At 45.6% G+C, this 20969-nt stretch overlaps 1 protein-coding gene across 3 annotated transcripts in view; it reads right to left on the minus strand.

The window, feature by feature from the left end:
• Positions 1 to 20969, minus strand: part of FOXN3 (forkhead box N3) — a 131388-nt gene that overhangs the window by 103449 nt on the left and 6970 nt on the right. For all 3 annotated transcript variants that reach the window (XM_075712150.1, XM_075712149.1, XM_075712148.1), the window contains exon 2: positions 2184 to 2320. In XM_075712150.1, coding sequence (XP_075568265.1) covers positions 2184 to 2320 — 137 coding nt within the window. The remainder of the gene's footprint in view (positions 1 to 2183; positions 2321 to 20969) is intronic.

Raw genomic sequence — 20969 nt, forward strand, 5'->3', positions numbered from 1 at the left:
ATGAAAACAGGGTATGGGGCTCTGGCCACCCACCCCATTAGAAGACGGCAGCGCGACTTTTGCCCAAGGTCTGCGGCTCCGCAGGTATCCTTTGCCGCACGCAGCAAGGGCGGGAGAGCAGCGGGCACACGGCTGTGCCGGATGCAGGGCAGCCGCCCTGGGGAGGGCTCCCTGACGCCCAGCACCCAGCCGGGGCATCTCTACGGGCTCATCCCTGCAAGGACAGCTCGCCCCAGCGCTGCTGCATCGCTTCCTTCAACCGAACCTGGAAAAGCTATCTGTGAGCTCCTGCAGGCAACATCTGCCAGCAAACTGCACAGCGGTTCTGGCAAACCCGACCCATTAAGTCAACAGTCACTTCAAGCATAAAAAACTCGGAGATCCTCCTGTCTTCAACTGTGTACGCTTGGTGGGTTTTTTTTGCTCACGGGGATTAGAAGGGATCAAAATCCCTCCATTTCTATTTCAGATGCGCATTACACTTTTACTTGATATGAGAATCTCTGAATAAATCTGTATGGGCAAAATTAAAATACTCTTAAAAAGGCAACAGAAATGGTAAAGCGAGGCTCTGGAAACAAGCCTTGTTCAAACACACAAATTACAATTTTAATGCCATTATTGAAATTACTTTTCTGTCCTTCTGCAAAGCACAGTAGTGGTAGGATCGCTGGGAGCAGGGGAAAAGTAAAATGTGAACAAAATCCCTTCTAATGGGGGTACTACGGAAAATATTTGTCTCACGCTCCACATGAAACGCAAGACGGAGCGACCCGTGCTGCCGCTGTACCGCTGGTGCTGCGCGGCTTCGGGGAACCCCAAACTCCTGGCACCTCTGGCAGCTGGCCGACCCCAAGTCAGCCGCTCGCTGCAAAACAGGGAAAACAGACCGCAGCGCCTGCAAGCCTCCCGACCTCCGCGGAGCACAAAATCCGGCCCAGGATCCCCATTTTCAAAAAACTTTCGGAGCGGCGGCTGTGGCTGCGCAGGATTGCCCGTTACCACGGCAACGGCGCTGCGCTGAGCCCCAGTGGCCGGTCCTGCTCCTTCCGCCGGGCACCTGCCCGGGATACGTGTTGCCAGGGAGACACCCGCGTTGCTATGGCGACCATCACGCTCATCGGGCGGCGGCCTCTCCCGCGCCAGCCCCGCATCCCCAGCCCCATCCCCATCCTCGCCCCCCCGGCCCTTCCCGCCGCTGCGCCACGCCTCAACACAAATGCTGAAACGGCTCCGGGAAAAAAAAAAAACAACCCAACCCCCCCCGCTCTGAGCCGCCAAGTGACAGACGGTCACTTCTTCGTCCCAGTGACGCTGCTGACCCCTGCTACGGCTGGCTGAAGACACCTTCCTCATTTTGTGGGGTGCGCTACAGCGCTGGCCATGACTGGCATTTCTAAACAGCCACGATGCGCTGCCACGTTTGGAAAAAGTAAAGAAAATTTCTGTATTAGCAGCGAGGAGAGAGCAGGTGTGTCAAAACCCAGTGTTCGCTTCCCCGCCTGGTGGACGGCAGTCGTAGATTATCCCTCTTCCTTCGCTAACTTTAGCTATAAGCAAGGGCCAGATCAGAACCGAACGCAAAACAAATGAAAAAAACCCACCCTGCGCCTATTTCACTGAAGCAAGGCGGAAGAATGGCTATTGCTCTCCCCCGCGCCCCTCTGGGATAACCTCGAGGGCAGGCGCTTGTGCAGGGAGCGCGTAGCTACAACAAAGGCTGTTTGAGTCACCTGGGCGCAGCGCTCACCTGGGCGCCCGACGGCTGCAGAGGTAACGCAGGCCCCACAGCACGCGTAGGGAAAAAACCGAGCCCACCTTCTCTGAGCGAGGGTACTGTGCTTTCACCTACTGCAAAGGGGATGAGCAGACACTTCAGAGCTCTCCGTTTGCTTCTATGTGTTTTAATTTCAGGCGTTCCTCTGCCAAAAGGCTCCGCGGCTCACGCAGGAGCAGGACTGCAAGCTCCGCTCGGGGACTCGCTGCCGCCACGCAGGGGGACGGGCAGGTAAGGCGTCCCGGACGCACGCTGAGCGAGGCCAGGCTGCCGCCAGCGCTCCCGGGCTTTCTTTGCTAGCACATTTCCAAACTGCATCGCTTAATTACATTTAACGTCTTACCCAAGATTCATACGCAACACTGGATGAAAACATTTAGAGTTGTAAAATGCATCTAGTTCTTACCTTTGATATGCCTGAGGAGATGTGGGAGGTGTATTGAACACATGCGAGTATGGGTGATAGGGTGTCTTTTTCAAAGCCTGAATAAGATTTTGTCTATATTCTGGGTCTATACACCACAAGGACCCCTTTCCAATACTCTGCAAAGAAAAAAGAATTAAAAAAAAAAAATCAAATATTTGATCTAATGGCACAGCCTTATTTATTCAGCAGTATTTGTCAGGAAAAGCAGCGGGTTTGGGTTTTTTTGTCTGACAGAAGTGAACATAGTTTGCTTGCCAGAGATTATTGCTCCATTAATAACATATTGCGACTGCATGATTTAAATCACACTTCTGGGGGGAAAAAAGTAAGAATGAATGTTTGGTCGTGTTCCCCCCCCCCCCCCCCCTTGTTACTAGTTAATATGATTTAATAATATCTGGCAATTTCCCCGTCACCCCATACTGGAAAAACAAGAAGCTACAGTTACTGTCAAATGGAAACTTTGAAGAAAAGTAGATTCTTTTTGAAAGTGATTTTCTTTTGCTTTTGCTGTTATACTAACAAGAAACAGGGCTAAAAAGGAGGGGTTTAAACACCCTAGCAACTGTTTTAAAAATAAAAGGACTTAATCCTTCAACCACATGACATCAGTGCCATTATACTACAAGAGGAAATTAATCATCTTTTCTCCCCCAAGGGGAAAAAAAATACCCCAAAAACCCAAAACAAAACAAAAAAGCCCACAGTATAATCAGAGTTTAAACCATTTAAGGGTGTTGTGAAATTGTGATCTGTTAAAACAACAGTTACTGTAATTACCCTTTCTGGAAACACAGAGCAACCCAAGCAGTCAATCTGTAATGCAAAGACTACACTAAAATTCAGTATTTATTCTACAGTTACGAGCAGTGCAATTTCAGTTCTTTTGTCAATCCCATCAGAGGTCAGGGTGCAGATATTTTGAATTGTTTTGTGTGAGTTCTCAAACAAACAGAAAAACAACTTTCCCTCGGCTCCACTATGAAAGCATACAAAATGATAGCTCAGGAGCAGCCTTGGTCTGCTTGAGCATAAGTAAAAACAAACACCAATCCTGATTATTGACTGAACTCCACTGGCAGGATCTCAAGGCATTATGATAAGATTTTTGGTAAATGTTGATGTTTTCTGGAACAGGCAGGGGAGGCCGCACTACTGCCTCCAGCTGCTTTTCAACCCAGGACCATCCCTTTTCTCAACTCCAATTTCCATCAGCGGAGCAAGGCTCTCGGTTTCATGGGTCGAAGAACAAACACACACACACAAAAAATCACACCAAAAGTGGGATATTATTTTCTAAAGCCACAAGGGAGACCAAAACCAGACACTTGTTTCCTTTCAAAAACTTGTCATCTTTGTGGAGCCCTACCAACTCCTAAGCATTCCTCTGCCTCACGGACGGCTTTAGGATACAACGTGCAACGTGCAAAGTGCTTCCAGACTGCCTTCCGAGCTTACAGACTGCAAATCTGCACTAAATTCTCCCCTCAAAAAAAAAAAAAAAAAAAAAAAAAGAAAAATATTCTCCAACGTCACTGGATGGCTGTGTGGGAGCATCTAACAAGCTCACAGCACCGCGTGAGACTTGGCTTGAAAGAAAAGGAGAGGGGCTGGCACAACCCGCAGGAGCTGTGACCGCTTTCTTTCAGAAACAAGCACATCTGCTGGAGGGGATGAAGGAGGAACCATCTTCTGCACGCTGCTCTGGTGGAACCAGGAACATGGGGTCAAGATTCCTCAGGATGGCAGGGTTCAAGCCTGTCTCTCCCCTTGCTTCCCAAGGGCACCCTACCAGAAGGCTAACAGTCTAAGAACAGTCTTAGAAGACTAAGTCTTAGAAGACTTAGTCTAAGAACAGTCTAAGAACAGTCTAAGGGGAGATAAGGGGAGATATCCTCCAGCTCTCGAGGTAAAGCAGGGCCCTTGCATGGCCAAAAAGCCCAAGATTCAAGGGGCTAGAGAGAGAAAGAGAGCAGGCAAGACTCTTGGGCTTTCGCCTCGGTAAAGCACTACAGCAGATGACTGAAAGATCCACTGCTGGTGTCAGTGGTGGAAGCTGTGCACCACACATCTCAAACCAGTTTGCAAAATGGAGACTGTTATGTTTAGCCCTCTTTTAAACATAGGACAATGAGCCAGAGACTTGACATAAGCCTAGTAAGTGACTTTTTAGGCAAAGGACAGAGTCAAAAATAGAATCCAAACCTCTCAAATTCCACTTCCATGCTCCATCCAAGAGCCAGAGCAAGAAGAACATAAAATTTCCTTTTAAGCAAGCAATGTGCAAAACTAGGAACGTTTTTCAGGAGAAAACCTTTGCTGGATTCCTTGCTCCTTACAGCATGGGATAAGCTTAAAAAAAAAAAAGCTACACTTAAATACCATCTACCTTATTTGTACATGCTGGAACACAACATGTTTCCAAACTTCTCTGTTCTTTCATTTACTTCCAAGACAGACTTTTCATCTACCTGGAAGAGATCACCCCCCAAAACCCACCGGAGTTAGTTCAAGTTGAGGGCCTTACAAGACGAAGTCACTACTGAAGAGTAACTTTAAAACCCTTCATTAGCGTTAAGCAAAACTTGTTTGGCTTGCCCATATCCTTGCGAAAGCCAAAAATAATCTCACTGAAAAACAGAAACTCCCTCACACAAAAGGTATTGAGAAGAATTATACTCCTTGTTAAAAGAAAGGGAAGGCAGATTTACTATATTTTCACTGCAACTGAGCTGACTTATAATTTAGCAGCAAAACCAAATGCAATTTAAGGCAAAGCTCTCCAACCATGCAAAGTTCTTTTTTTAAGATAGTTACTTTTGTTTTTCCACAATCACACAAGAGAGTACAAATAAAAAGAACACTGAAGTGTCATCCGGTTAAGAATCCTTCTTGACTGCTGGAGGTGTGAAGAGCTTCGTTAACTGTCTGTTTAGACGTGTCATTAGTCTTCCCATATACAGAGCAATCACGGGAAAGGAAATCATTGGAACTCAGACCCATCGGTTAGTGATTAATTTCCATCTTATGACACTTGGCGTGCTGCTTCACTACCTCCTCCAAGCCAAAAGTCAATAGTGGCTCCAATCAAAAACCAGCGAGGAAGGGGGGGGAAAAAAAAAATATCCCTGGATTACATTTGTCTCCCAGGCAACAAGTGACTGAGGAGTGGATAACAGCCCCCTGATCATCTCGGCACTGGAGTGCTTTCAGACCTCCTGACACGCCGCCGCCTCCTCCCAGGGCCAGGCGCAGCCACCTCCCTCCCTCGCTCCTGCCCACCACAGGTTACTGCTGCTGCATCCGTGTCTAAGGTTATTAAAAAAAAGGGGAGCGTTACTACGAGTCCCCTTCACCTTGTCCAAAAGTAGACTACAGCTGCAGGTAAGCTATTTCAGAGGTACTGATGGGGAGAGAAAGCAACATGTAGAAGTTACCCCGTAAAAGTTTATGACTGATACTTTTTCTTTAGAAAAGATAATCAGGACTTTTTTATGAAGAAATTGTTATGCCTTTTTCTGTCACTTAATATATACGTAGATTGTATCAGGATATTGTGTACTAAATCCCAACTTATTAATGCATTTGCTCTTTCTCATATCTCAAATACATAAATCTGATTCCCTCCCAACAGTTAAAACCAGTGCATTGCCATGAAAAGGTACATGATACACTCGGTGTCCAATTATTTCTTCTCCCAATGGACTGCGTATAAAAGTTTTCAAATCCTACTTTACACAGCCTATTAGGATCCAAACAAAAATGTTTGGGCATCTTTTAGTAGAATTGAAAAAAAGTTTGAAATTTCAAAATAAAAGAATTAAAATGCTGCTTGTCAGCTTTTTCAGTTGTTATAGTTGGGGATAACAGCATTATCCACTATTAAACCTCCTCATTGTAAAGATTTTGCGTCCATATACCTCACAACTCACTGCCTGACGTTACATATCACCTATCATCAGCCAACAGCTCAATTTAAAAAAAAAAAAAAAAAAACAACCAAACAAAAAGCTGTGCATTGAGCACAAGACCAATGGCTGGGAAAAATACATACCCTGTCTACATAAAAATTTGGCAAATGTTTTATTTGAGGAATTTTGTTCCCTGGTTATTTTAGCACAGGCTTGAAATGTGTTAGGAACGCAACTTTTTTCCAGGGTTGTTCTTTTCATTGCCATACAAACAGTCTGCCCAAAATAAAGCTTTGGGAAGAGAGCAGATACAGGAACCGCAAAGCATGCGGGCTCAGAGACATGCTGGCAATTTCAAATTGTACCTTCCAGAGCTCCGCTTACACGTTCGGGACTGTGCTGAAACCAGGGAGGAGCAGCTCCAGGTGCCCACATCTCTCGCAGCAGCATCACCACCAAGAGGGTCCCTAAGGGAATAGACCCCTAAGGGAACATTCCCCAAAAGGGATGTAGTGGATGCAGGGGTCTGAGCTGCTGCTGCTGCTGCTTCCCTGCCCTCTTGCATGTGCCTGGCCCTTCTTCCACAAGCCCATTTCAGTCATTCTCCTTGAAGAAAACTATTTTGCTGGCACAATTTTATGTCATTCAAACTCATTAAGCTGGCTCACATGAAGGGTCTAATGAGCACCCAGTGCTGTGGCAAAGCAGCACGGATGCGGGGAGCCAGGGAGGGGAACAGGAGCTCTCCTCTGCAGCAGCAGCCATGTTGACACCCCAATGCATCTCTTAGAACAGCACACGGAGAAAGGAAAACCAGGACTCTGGCTGGACACACAGCAGCTCAGAAGAGGAACGAGAAAAACGGCGTGACAGAGAGCAGGCATACAGGGGAGAGCTGGGTGAGCTGGCAGCAAGGCTGGCAGACCTGGCCCTGAAGGAAAGACCAGGAGAGCCGCGTAGCTGAGACCAGAGACACTGAGATGCTGGGCACGGATCCATGGGGGCCGGGGAAGCCAGGTAGGCTGGGAGGAGAGGAACTGAAACAAGAAAGCCACGAGTGTGTGAGTGACCGAACAGCTCTGCACAGGCACCTAGGCTATGCCAGCAAGCTGAGAATTATTAAACTGAACTGTTTGAGTTAGGGACCTTGCTACTTTAAACGAGCAAACAAAACCAAAACCAAGCCAACAACTCCCCACTGAGTAGATCTGTCCTTTTTCTTCTCCACCACCAAAGCAGGAGGGGATGAGTGGCCATGGCTAGAGTCTCCTGAACACAAACTGTCAGCAATATGAATTAGGCATAGGGCAGCTACCCAGGTTGAAGGGGTGTAGAGGTACAACTGTCTTTGAGAACTATGCCATGTTGGTTACAGGGGTGCTTCAGGAACTGTAAAAACAAGCAGAAGTACCCTATTACTTGAAAAAAAAGGACATTTCCAACTGGTATCTGCAGTCCCAAGCTATCAAATCTTGAAATCACACCACTGTGACTTATCAGTCCCTGCCTAGCTCAGTGTAAGTTGTTGCAGTCGTTAACACAGGACCTGCGAATAACACTAATGACACTTTCTGCAGTGATGAGGAACCTTTTGGTGTCAGTATTCACCATTACTGATCTAAGGGTTTGCTCTCAGCATGGATGAAACCTACTACTGTTAGAGCAAATGACCTCTTTGCAAGTAATAGTGGAGAGATTACTGGGTAGCAAAGGTTCTTACTCTAAAGAAATATTTATCCTGAGCTCCTTGTGCCCAGTTACCTTGCAACAGCAGCCTTGAAGCAAACCCTTCACACAGATTTGCCAACAAGTTTATCCATGGAAATGCTGTACAGCTTCTGTAGGTGTCCAAGTATGCCATGAGAGCACAGAAGCGTTTCTCCAGGATCAAGCTTTAGCGAACCAGTTTTTGAAATGCAAATTTCAAAAAAAGAACTGGTTGATAGAAATACCCATGATGTCATCACAGAATTTACAACTGCTTGAGTAACTACAGCCAGGACCAGAATCTGAAAAAATAATCATTTTAGACCAGAATAGGTTTCTGTGTATAAGGTATGAGAGAGAACAACAAACCCCCAAAGAGCACCCCACAAGTAAAGCCACAGGCAGAGGTCCTATTGGCCTTGTCTGCCTACCCCAACTAGAGCAAAAAAACAGTGGATAACACCTCACATCAACAGCTGCAAGAGAGCACAGGAGTGACTGCATGGACAGTTCAGGTTTTTGCAAATGAAGGCGTTTGTGGGCTTTTAAGCAATTTTTTACCTCAGCACTCCCCGTACAGAGAAGTCAGAAAAGTCTTCTAGTGTGTGACCTAGACAGCCCGCAAGCCCAAGCTGCTGCCAAAGACTACCAACCCAAGGCATGCCCTCAGAGCCCAGACTCCTGATCCCACAAGGAGCACTCCAACACCAGGTCTGGAACGATTCTCTATCGTTATTTCAGTCACAGTAACCCACTGCTGGATGACACCATGGGCACAGCTGGTCCATTGCTCCTCCTCTATCTCCTCCACTGCTCCTCCAGCCCACCAGCACCACACTCTCTGTCCATTAGTACGGGTACGCTCGCACTGCCTACAGCCTGCAGTGGATCTGCTACACCACACTAGCTTCCCACTGCTCTCTTCATAAAATGACTCCTCCAACAGGCTCAGGAGGTGTTGCATTATGTCACCCAACTCTGAGAGTCACATGTAGCCTGTTAAATATCTCCTCATTAAGTTTATATGCAAACCACCCTATAAAGCTATTAGGCTGCCATATGGAAATCCTGCAAGCAACTGAAGAAAACAGTGTCGTTAACTGCCCTTAAACAATGCCTGGCTCCCATATAAAGTAGTAGTATGTTGTTTCATGCTAGTGCCTAGCAACGGCAGACATCGCCCAAAGCCTCCCCAGGCAAGGTGAAGTTCGGGCGCTGAAGAAGAGAGGTTGTGACACTGCTAGGGAGGAACAAAGTGCGAGGTCAAACAGACACAGGGAGACTGGGCTGGGAAGGCAGGAGAGCCCAGAAGACAAGCCTGTCAGCATGACGGGCCATCACACGGCATACTTGAGGGAGATTAGGTAGCAAGTAGCATTAGTAATGCCGTTTCAGCCTGCAGAATTCCCGTGTATGCATGGAAAGTGTAATTATCCCCACTCTATTGAAAAGAAAATTGAGGAGACACAGAAACAAAAGAATAAAAAAAGAAGTTAAGTGCTCAAGGTCACCTATAAAGTCAGTGGCAAAAGAAAAAAGAAAAAAAAAAAAATCCCAGAGACTCCAGACAGATAGCCCATTTAGCAGGATGTACTAACTTCATGTCTGAGGGGCACTCATTTAAATACCCACTGGTCATCCGATACTCTTCACATTATCTAGATTATAAAACTGGAAAAAAAATACAAATTGCCCTTTCTTACAAATATATAGTTATGTCGTAGATGAAAACCTAATGACAATTTTAAAACACAACCCTTCACCCCACAGATATTCAAAAAATTATCCAACACTTATATCTGTGCTAAAGGTTTGCAGGTCATTTTTTGCCTACTACTGTATTAATGATGAAATAAGCCAGTGAGTGGATTTCCAGGGGAAGGGGTTAATAGCTAGGAGAGACGGGTGGGAGGGAGTAGGTTGCACTAAATCCATTAGCAGTGACAAATAAAAATAGAAATAGGGAAGACCTGACAAAAGCTAATGGATTTGCACTAGTTTCCCCTATAACTGTTTATTTAATATAGGGTTTTTCCTTGCTTAGTATTCAATATTGGTTCGCACGATGAATTGACAGGGAAAAACAGCCACTTTGATAAACGGCTTAAGAGGCTGCCTGGATGTGGGGTTTCCAAGTGTCCCTGGGCTCTTTAGGGAAACGAAGCGGTGCTCCATCCTGAGCCCTGCTCTGCAGCCTCAACAGATCCCCGTCACCTGCAGCAGGCACACGCTGAAGAAAAACCATCTTCCTGCAACAGAGGCCTCAGTGTTACCGCACATCTATAAACACACAAATTATTTCTGCCACTTACATACACATACTCTACTCTGCCTGTGTCCCATTTCTACACTAAGTTCAGAGATACTTATTTTTTACTGACATTTCTCTTTCCCTCTTCTCTTTCTGGTGGCCGAATGAAACCCCAAGCAAAACAAAGCACCCCCCTCATGCTGCAAACATCCTCCAAAACAAGGCAGCTTCTTGACTGCATTTAAACCTTCACCTTGCTCACACGGCACAAATCAGCACAAACTCGCCAGGGCAGGGCCTGACTTCAGAGGCCTCAACAGACCAAATGTCACAAGCCCAAACCTCACGGATGCCGAAAAACCCGGGACTTCACTGCGATTCGGTACCTTTGCAAGCAGCCTACGCCAGTCCACCTTCCTCCCAAATGCTAGGTACTGTCACAAGGCTCCGGAGAAACGCCTCCTAAATTAGCCGGTAAGATCAACAGCTGTGCAATGAAGGCGAACCAGGGCAGGACCAGTTTAGCTCCAGGAGCAAACCGGCCTCCTGCAGGGAGGTCAAAGCCCAGCCGCTCCAGCAAGCACACTCCCTCTTAGACACCGGGCACCCTGGTGAGACCAAAACTGCAGCGCCTGCGGGAGAGGGCTTTGCTCACCTGCTGGGATTTGGCATCTTGTTTTTACTGTAATACAAAAACAACCAAGCAAGAAATCCCACCTGAGAGCCGCACCACTGAGACCCACACGGGGCCAGACAGGGAGCAGCAAGCCCCCGCCGGGCCCGGCTGCGGAGGAAGAGCATTACCACCTTCGGCACTAACCTCTTCCCGCGTCTTCTGGAGAGCTGGCCATAGCCCTTCCCAGGCGAGGCAGAAACATACCTCGAGTGCACCAACGCCTTCCAGCGCAGGGAGGCCCTGACCTCAAGACTGCAAGGGAATTACACACCCGGGCAGCGACATGGAGCGCGCTGCTAAGCCGCCTGCCTGCCTCCACCCCCTACCAGATCGCAGGTCGCTAAAAAGCACCCTCTCCCGATCCTCGCTGTAACTTTGGCCTCCTCCGGCAGCGGCCCCGCAGCCCACCTGTACACGAGAGCATACAGGCCCTTCCCGCCGCAGCTGGCGAGCTGCCCCAGCCCGCCGGCGGCAGGAGGCAGCCGGGGCTACGGCGTTACTGCAAGCGCAAACAGAAGACGCCGCGGCGCGTGGGCCAAGCGCAGCGTGTCCTCCCACCCTGGCCGCGCAGGCAGCAAGCCCAGTCCCCTCGCCCGCCCCGCAGGCCTACGGCACCAGCCCGCACCCAGCCCAAGGGGATGAGCATCCTACCGGCAAAGGTCGGGGAGGGGTAGGCAGGTGAGAAACTGTCCCCCGCAGAAGGATGCGGTGGCAGGGGGAGAAAGCAAGCTACGTTGCCGGGTCGCATCCAAGTCATCCTCAAGGTGGAGTAAGTCAAAAGGAACAATATGGGAACTTCTCATTGTGAGAGCAATTAATTCAGATGTGCTTACATTTCCTCCTGTTTTTATTTTAAGTCTGCTGTAAAAACAGTAAGAAGAAATGAAGTTGCTTAGCCTTCAAAGTTTTATTCACAGTCAGATTCATTAAAACTGCAAGAAGACTCCCCCTACTTTTTTTCCACACAGCATCTCAGAAATAGATTTGACAATTACAGTTTATTTTTTGTGGCCTTGGGTTTTTTAGGTGCCTGTATTTTTACAAGCATGGCTACATGGGTTGCAACTGGTAAAACACTAAAAGCAGCAGATGCAACAAAGCTTGGCATGAGGAACTTCTCCAGCATGAGCCACTCAATCAGGCACATTTTAGAGTGGATAATTAATACTGCATTTCAGCTTCCCTGAGCACCTCCACCAGTAAAACAGATTTGAAAGTATGCACATAGTTTATTAAACACGGCAAAGTGATTACATTAGAGAAATAAGATGTAGACTCACTGGTGTGCATGGATTTGAAGCAAAAAAATGAATATTTATATCTAGATTTTTTCCAAGGAAGCTAGCAAGAATAGGATTCACAGGTTTATTCATGTTACTTCCCAGGCAGACTAGTTCTGCATTAGCAGAGCGTTAATCAAAGTCTAAATACTTAAGGATCCTGACTCAATATAGATTATTCCTCTGTTTAAAGTCCACTTCATTTTTCCAGATGCAATTCCAAATCCCACAGTGATTTTGCTATTTCATACAAAAAGCAAAGGAAAAGCAGGTTTCCTCAAATTCACAGAAGAGAATTGAGAGGCACGTGACGGAGGCAGCAGCAGAGAGCCAGCCTGCAAACTTACTGAAACAAACCCAACAGAAATAGAAATGTCACTCTTCAGGGGGCTCTTTCGGCTAAGCTGGTAGCAAACAGGATGTGAGCATCAGTCAGTGTGTGCAAGAGAAGAGGTTATTCAGAATAGCAAGTTCAGGCACAGACCAGGTCTTTTACCGGGTAAGGAAAGAGTGGGAGGAAGGCGGGGGGGGGGGAGACTTCAACCCACACATTGCAGCCCTGCCTACTTGGGTTTTCCCTGGTCTCTTTTTAACTGAATTATCTCACAAGCAGTTGTTTCAAGGGTGATGTTCACAGGCAGCCCCCATGAAATAGGGCTGCACGGGAAGCCTGCGCGTGCTTCAGCTGTGCCAGGAGGCGGACGAGGAGAAACGACAGGCTCTTCGGGAAAATGAGACCGTGGACAACCTCAGCAGTGCCAGCAGCCCTGAAAAGAGGGACTGGGGCACTTGTCAAAAGACACACCGTCCACAGAAACTTAGGATTACTGCTTGGTTTGAACATGAAAACAAGAAGAAAAACAGAGTTTGGAGCAGGGAAGGGAAAAAAGAGAAGATAAGACTGTTTGCTGGAGTTGAGAAACTTCTGGAAATTAGAAAAACTGTACCAACTTCTACATTGGGCTAACTCACCATCTTCATCCTCCCACTCCTCGGTGTTTACTAGCAAGCTATTACTCATTCTGATCATTGTATACAAAAAGGCTGCTGATCAATATTGCACAAGGGTGATTAGTGCTCAGTGATTAAACATCAGTGTATGAATTTATCTGACTTAACATGCCTGAAGTGGAAGGAAACAGGAAGAAACAATTTCTGAGCAGACTCCAGTAATGAAAATTGACAACTTGCCCAACATCAGATGTTGATGTTGTGAAGAGTTCAGAAGTAACAAGGAGAAGAGGTATTATATTCTCAGAAGGACAGAAAATTGTTTTCCTCCAAATTATTCATGATCAAATATGCCTTTGAACAGATCTACCATCTAAAGGAAAAGAAAATCTCATTTAAGGATGCCGAAGCACGGCTATCTTGATGACACAGGTGTCACACAAACAGGCCTGCTGCGACCTGAGTCACTGCTCCAGGTCTCCTGTGATCTTTTTCTCTATCGGTTTCACACAGGAAGCCTTCATATTTGACACACCAAAAATAGCAGATGGTTTACATATGAAAATCTTGCTTCAAAAAAGGTTGCAACTTTTTTCTTTTCCGAAATGCAAATGCACTTTCAGCACAGTGCAACGATGATTTAAAGCACTTGCCCGTGCCACGCGTTCCTCAGGCAGACGTTTATGAACGGTTCCATTTCTAGATGATGCAAGTAAGAAAAGAGAGAATGAAGAGGGGAAAAAACCACAAAAAAAGCAATCAGAAATTAATACCTGAATGTGAAAAGCAACCGAAAATAACGTACAAACTCCCTTACAGAGAAAAATGTGTAGCTAGAAAATGAGGTCCAAACTGCTGAAGGCCCTGTCCAAAGACTGAGCAAAAAGGAAGGGGCACCTTATAACTGACTCCACTCATCCTACTGATGATGAAAAACTTTGAGAGCAGCGATCTTACCTTTCAGAGCTACATAATGTACCAAATCCTGCTGAAAAACAGTAACCAGCCCTTGAACATGCTGGTGGTTGTGAAAATCCACCATCGCTTGCCCCACAAAAGGAAGACAGATATACCAGCTCCAAAGCGCCAAAGGGTCCTTCTTCTTTTCATAGTCGCACCCAGTGACCACAAATGCTGACATCTGCACTGTACAGAAGAGGATTTCTGTAATCGCTGTGTCTTCCTTGCAGAAGACTTTCCAGGGCAATACTAAACACACCACCACCACAAGAGTTTGAAAGAAACTTGACAGATTACAGCTTTATCGTAACCTCCAGAATCTGGCTTTAATATTGCCGATTCGTAGCATTTTTAGCATGTTGGAATTCTAGGTGTTTCTATTGGAAAGTCATGAGATGGTGCAAAATCACGGGCGGGCGAGGGGAACAAACCAAAATGTTTCCAGCTGTCTTCACTTCTGTAAAAGAGCCTGTAAAAGATCTTAACGGCTCTAAAGTAAGGCATACATCCCCTCCCCCATTATTTTAAATGACAACATAATTTTTAAGCCAATTTCATAACTTCTAAGGCCAAAATCTCCATATAAATAGCCCCCCTCCCCATCCTTATCATATCCATCCATATTATTACACACACACCCCCCCAGATGCAAACATTACATGGTCTAACTTAAAAGTCACGCAACACAAACACAGAGAATTTATTTGGGCAATTACAGAATTCCCTCCCTTTCCAAACAAAAGCATGTCTCTGTACACAGTGCGAGAAGGCTGAGGCTACACGTGGCATGGATTAAAGAGCCAGCTCTGGAACTGGTTTATTTTTTAGCCTGATACCAAACAACAGGAATCGACAGACAGTCAAAACAGGAAAAAACCAAGAGTTTCCTGATGAAGCAAATTCTTCCCCTTTTTAATGCACATCTAAATTAAAGATTCAGACTGCAAATCCAACAACAAGTTTGTGAATCCTTTTTATAAATTGGGAGGGAAATAAATCTAAGTTGATGTGGCACACAAGTGGATAATCCTACCATAATTAAGACATGGACTCTTGTCCCGTCAGCTCAGGCCCAGCCAAATCCATTTTTGGCATACTAGACACTGGAGGGTGAGTGGGACTCGAGTGCTGGTGAAGGAGCAGATGGTAATTAGCAAAAGCGGTTAGATCATAAGCATGTTTACTTTGAAACTAAAATAATGCAAGTATTTTAGCCGGGGGGGAGAACATTTTCCTATTTTTTTCCTAGTCAGCAGAAAAACAGGATGGGAAAGCAAGATTTTTCCGACAATACTATAAATTAAAATTAAAGCTTTCTAAATGAAAATTTTATATTTCTTCTCAAACAAGAATGACAGAAAAGCTTGTCTCTTAATAGAAAAGGTCATAATTACATTTCTGCTTTTCCAAATTCAAAACTACTCAGCACTAAAAGCCAACAGCAAATGACACATGAAAGTGGACTTGCTAAGCCAAGAACAGGGAACTTTATTCCTCCTAACAAAAGCAGCATTGCCCAAAAGGCAGTGATGTCTTACAGGTGTTTTAGCAAAACCTGAAAGTACAAAAAATTAGTCAAAGTGGAGGTGTTTTACTGAATTTTAAGTGCTGGCTTATTTTGGAAAAAACAAGAGAGACTGTTCAGGTTAGTTAGACTCTTAATTCAGAGTGATCTGTTTAGACTAACTGGTAACCAGTTGTGGCAACAGAACATGCCTGTCCTAAGGAAATTTTGCAGAGACGTACCACTATGGCAGCATCTTGTCTTCCTAGTGCAGAGATGCAAGTAGATAGAAAGCTTTGTCTGACAACCCAAATCCATACTACTTTTTGCTCCCATTTTACCTTAAAAGTGTTTGGATGATCTAAAAACCAATGTGACTATGCAATGCTTTTTTTTATATAAAATGTATTTGTATACACACACATATACAGATAGAGAGCTACAAAAATAAATTAAGCAGAAAAGGAGGTACAGCCTGAACAATAAAATCCCATTTGTCTCAATAGCTGGGAGCTAGCACTGTCCTGAGTCTTCTGTGCAATTTGTCTCCATGACAGCTTCTTTCCTCTTTCTCTGCCGTGCAGCCAAAAGTCTAGAAAGTATTAGAACTTGATATAAAATTCTAAAAACCAAATCTACCCTCTTTTACAACAGCAAGGTTTGTATATTTAACCCTGAGCACCAAGGAGGAAAACATTAATCTTCAGAGAAGGGGGGTAAGAGGGAGAAAATCCAAATAGATTAGTGCAATGAGGTAATTATGTAACAATAAATGCGTTACTTGCCAAAACAGGAAAAAACATTCTGACTGCTTCAAAACAAACCACGCAATGCTAAAAGCGCCAGCATTTGTCTGATTCCCAGCCATCTCGGCCACATCCTGACTCTCCAGCTTCCCATCTCTCCCAGCTCAAGACTGAAAACCTGCATTTCCCATGACACCATGCATTTCTTCCTACCTTAGCTACATGGGCAAGCCAACGAATCGCTTACACCATTCATCTACAGCTCCTTAGTCCTAAGGTACTTCAGGAAGGGTGGAATTATGTAAGAATCATATCATTATTTCCAGTTAAATTTATAAATAAATATGATCTCTGAAGGGGATTCCTGCAGAACTAAGTACCTTTTGACCCAGGAGCTCTGTACCATTTTCTCTCAAAGTCTAAGTGTAATTGTAGCTCCATCTGAGCTGGCAGCGTGCAGTTCTTAAAAGTCGTCAAACATTCCTCTCCAAAAGCCTTCAAAGTGCTTCCAGGAGCAGTGAGGATGTCTGCAAGTGCAGTGCTTCTGTGTTACTCTAGCGCTGGAGAAGGCTGCATGCAGACAGCCAGCGCAAGGCAGTGGTACTAAGGAGAATCTTGCAAACACGGCTTTACCTGCATGGCAAGGACTTTATTCCTAAAGATGAACTATGCAAGAACTACTTAGTTCTATCCAACAATTTCAAGAACACAGATCTAACTGCAGAACTGCTACATTTATTAACATCCTGTATCACTTAACTTTAACATTGATGTTTAGTCCCCCTCCCCCTAATCTAAAACCAGAGCATTTCATGAACAATCTCCCTATTTTCACTGAAACACACATAACCTAAGGAGAGGTGTATTCCCACTCTCCACCCTAAAGGGTGAGGAAAAGAGATAAAAATATGTAAATGAAAGTTTGAGATAAGGTATCCATGTACCCAACCCTAGTCTTGCATTAACCCCTGCAGCCCCTGCAACTTGCACTGTAGACATTTTTTTCCAACTGTAAACTCAGAAAAACATTTACAATAGTTGCCTCAACTCAGTGAGTACCCTCCCACGGTAGGCAGCCACGGGATCTCATAAATATAGCTCTGGAGCAGAGCCTAATTTTCTGCTCATAGTTTGAATGAGTGTGAATTCAACATTCAACTAGATTCTCTTATGCAAAATCCCATCAATGTTTCTGCTCCATGTACTGCCACAGACACTTTTCCATGCCATTCCCCATACAGAAGCCCGTTCATTCCTCTGCTTACCAACAGTCGTCTTTCAGCAAGTTACACCAGCATTTCAAAATCCTGATAGTACTCAGCTAGTGGTAAATTGCTTCCGTTCACTGCTGCAATGAAATACAGCAATTCAGCATGCCATAGATAGTGTTTGGGTATCTTAAGTCACTCACTGTCTGAGGGCAGCAATTTGGTTTCTTTTCTACTACAGCAAGGAAAAACCCACTCACATTTAAGATCCCTGGAATGAGTCCTCACAAATTCATACATCAGTTCCCAGGACAAAGTTTACGTAACACCCAGAACAGAATTTGAAGAACATAACTAACGAATTAAAATGTACTGTCTCAAAAATTACTATTATGGATAACTGAGGAAGATCCAGAGGCATCATTTACGACCACAACTGCTACTTTCCACAGCTCTCGGTCCCAATTCTGACGTTGTTTACTCAAGAGTAAATCAAAAGCAGCTCTTCTGCTGTCCAAACTGGTGGGAGAACAGAAGAAAACAAGTAACGTTCCAGCCTAAGAAGGGCCAATAGTGACCTACCAAAAATTCAGAAGGAAAAAAAAATTATGCCAAACTAGGAAGGTCACTCCCCTTCTTCCTCCCTAACTGTTGCTTATCCTACATGACCTCTATCACTGATGAGTCTGACACCACTTACAGCTATTAGAAATTTAGGACTTCATGGAAGCCAGCTGAGTTGCCAGTAAGTATATAAACCTTGTCAGCATCCAAACCTATAAACGTGCTTATTCTCCAGAAAAGAACCATTGCAATAATCTGCACTAAATGACCAGACACGGCAGCAATGATGAGCACAATGTGGGTGCAGTATCTCAACTACCGGACATCTCACCAGCTCCAGCCGCTTGATCAGGAAGATCTCACGGCAGGCTAAGAGGAATCACAGACACGATGGCATGGCAGAGCAGAGGCACTCTGCACTCCCTTGTGTCATTAGAGGTGAGAATTGCTGTGAGCTTCAGCCGCGGACACTAATTTTGCTCAAAGGGAAAAAACATCTCAGGAAGCTCTTGCTAAAAGCAGCACAGCTGAGGAAGGTGTTCCCCGCCCTCAGCTAACAAGGCCAGCTCGTCCTAGGCCAGCCAGACCCTGCGGAACTGCGAGTGTCCCAGTAGCCACCCACAGGGCCACTGTCCAACAGCAACAACATCTCTGCTCCTTCAGAAGAGACACCTTCTTCTCCACAATTAAATAAAACGTACGGTACTACCTCTGTGCCTGAATTCTTCCAAACCAGAGAAAACACACACAGGAATTAAGTCAGAAAAACTAACATACAAGACTGATATAAGCATTCGAGCAGATGTACAGGATCCATTTTACCTTTAAAGATGTCAGAGTGCAAGCATCAAGGACGGGGACTCATAAGCACACTTGAATGGACTGCCTGTGCTTCTCTGCTGCTTGTCAATTAAGCACTGCCAGACAATCAATTTTGACACCTCCTCTCTCCCCCAGCCCACCTGTATGTAATAACTTCCCAGCTCTGGAGCTGAGCGGATACCCTGCTTTTGGCCAGCTCTGAGACACGGGAGCAGGTGGGGAATGGCTGGGAGAGGGACTGAAACTAAATGGGAATTAGACTGAATGACAGTATGTTAGGAAGCAAAATTGAACAGTTTTTTCCTTGCGACCAAAACTTAAATACTGAATCATAACAAGCCAGTTGCTACTACTGAAGAAAGCAAAACCTCATTGTTTTTAAACTACTTAATAACAAACTGACTTAAACCAGAAGTACCAGAAAACCAGCAAGATTCATATGCGTCTCATTAAAGCAAACTTTCTTCACTGTCCTCCTTTACCTAGAAGACAGGAAACTTGACTTACACTGGTTCAAAATACCAGATTTTGAATCAAAATATAAAAGCAAACACTTAAAGAGAGACAAATCTTTATTAGCTTAAAAAAATACATGTAAGCATGAAGCACAGTCTTTCCCTAGATGCTTACTGAGCAAAACTTAACCAGAGGCAGCCATGTGGATTTTTTTTTTAAGCAAATTTGTGTTCACAAGATTAACTGCATCATATATTGCTTTGTAATAGCTACATACCATGCTTGCACCACAACCTCATGTAGCGATGGTCTGCCTGGTCTTGAAATGACAGAAGTCAATTACTTGTATATGCTAAGGCACCACTGACCAACATACAAATACTAACAAACTAAATTAAAACTAGAGTCACGCTGGGTCCCTTTTTCATAAGGATTCCAGCTTGCGTTACCCTGGACCATTCTATTTGTCCTAACTAGATTTATGATGAAGATACAGGAATTAGCTGAAAATAACACAGAAGGAGCAGGTATGAGCAGCCTGGACACTGCCTCTCGGACCCCACCGGGCCAGTCGTTTGAATGACCTTACCAGGAACGGGGAGCTGCTGCAGGAATGAGCCAAGGTTTCACCTGCCTGGGTCAGCGAGTGGGACGCAGCAACTGCCTGAAACCAGAGCAAGGAAAGGAAGCTTCTCCAGCAACTCAAAGGCTACTTCAGGCTGTCCAAAGAGTATTTTCATCTACTCAATTATTTTCAACTGCTCAATTACAATCAAGTCTTTTAAATGCTTTTTCATGAGGTCTTCACCCAGGAAGAGAAGTCACGCAGCACAATTTACTGCGCTCTTTCGGCCAACATAAAACACTTCCCTTTTAGGAAAGTAAGGAGGAAGTCTAAGGGACACACATTTTGTAATTAAAATGGATTCTTTGACGTTTTGTTGAAGAATCGAAGTGCGAGACAGAAGGGCGCGTGCTTGGCCAGACCAGCAGGTCCAGTTCATCTCTGCTGTTCAGCCACAACCGGAGGCAGCGCAGCCGCCATCCTGGGCCTGGTGCTCAGGGGCACACAGGAGTTTCACGGGGACCCCCCACGGGCCAGCGTTCCTTACTGGACATGTAAAGCGCGCCTGTGCACGTATGTACTCCAGCCCCATCATCAGCGAGGCCACCTGTGCTCAAACCAGACGGCAGCCCCAGGATCTGTGCTTCATTTGCTGGCAGTGACAACGGCAGTACGCTCGCTCTCCGAGAATTAGGAAGAAACCTAGGTGGTGATGGGGACGTAGAGACAGCTGCACAGAAAAGCCTGAAAATTGATTTTATGGACATCCTTCCCTCTTGCATAATAGCTTTTCAAAGGATCCACAGCACAGCTCCTCTCAGAGCCACAGCTACTGCCACTGTTAAAACCTTTGGGCAACAGGAAGAAAAAAACCTTGCGAAGCTGACAAAATATACGTGCGTGGGTGCACACGCACCCTCGTACAGTTTTCTTAGGACCATTTCATCCATGTCGTATGGGCCCGATCCAGCAGCAAGCGCGTATCTGACTGAACATACACACAGCCCCCGTGCTTCCAGCGTGACCGGTGCTCTTGAAGGTAAGAGCACTCCCCGCCTTCTCCCACTGCCGCCTTCTCCCGCTGCCGCCAGGTCAGCTCTGAGCCGGCTGAACGCCGTGGGCACGCTTTCACGCCAGATTAAACAGAGCTGAGCCCACGGCCTG

The sequence above is a fragment of the Pelecanus crispus genome, chromosome 6, assembly GCF_030463565.1.
Source record: "Pelecanus crispus isolate bPelCri1 chromosome 6, bPelCri1.pri, whole genome shotgun sequence".
In the NCBI taxonomy this organism is placed as follows: domain Eukaryota; kingdom Metazoa; phylum Chordata; class Aves; order Pelecaniformes; family Pelecanidae; genus Pelecanus; species Pelecanus crispus.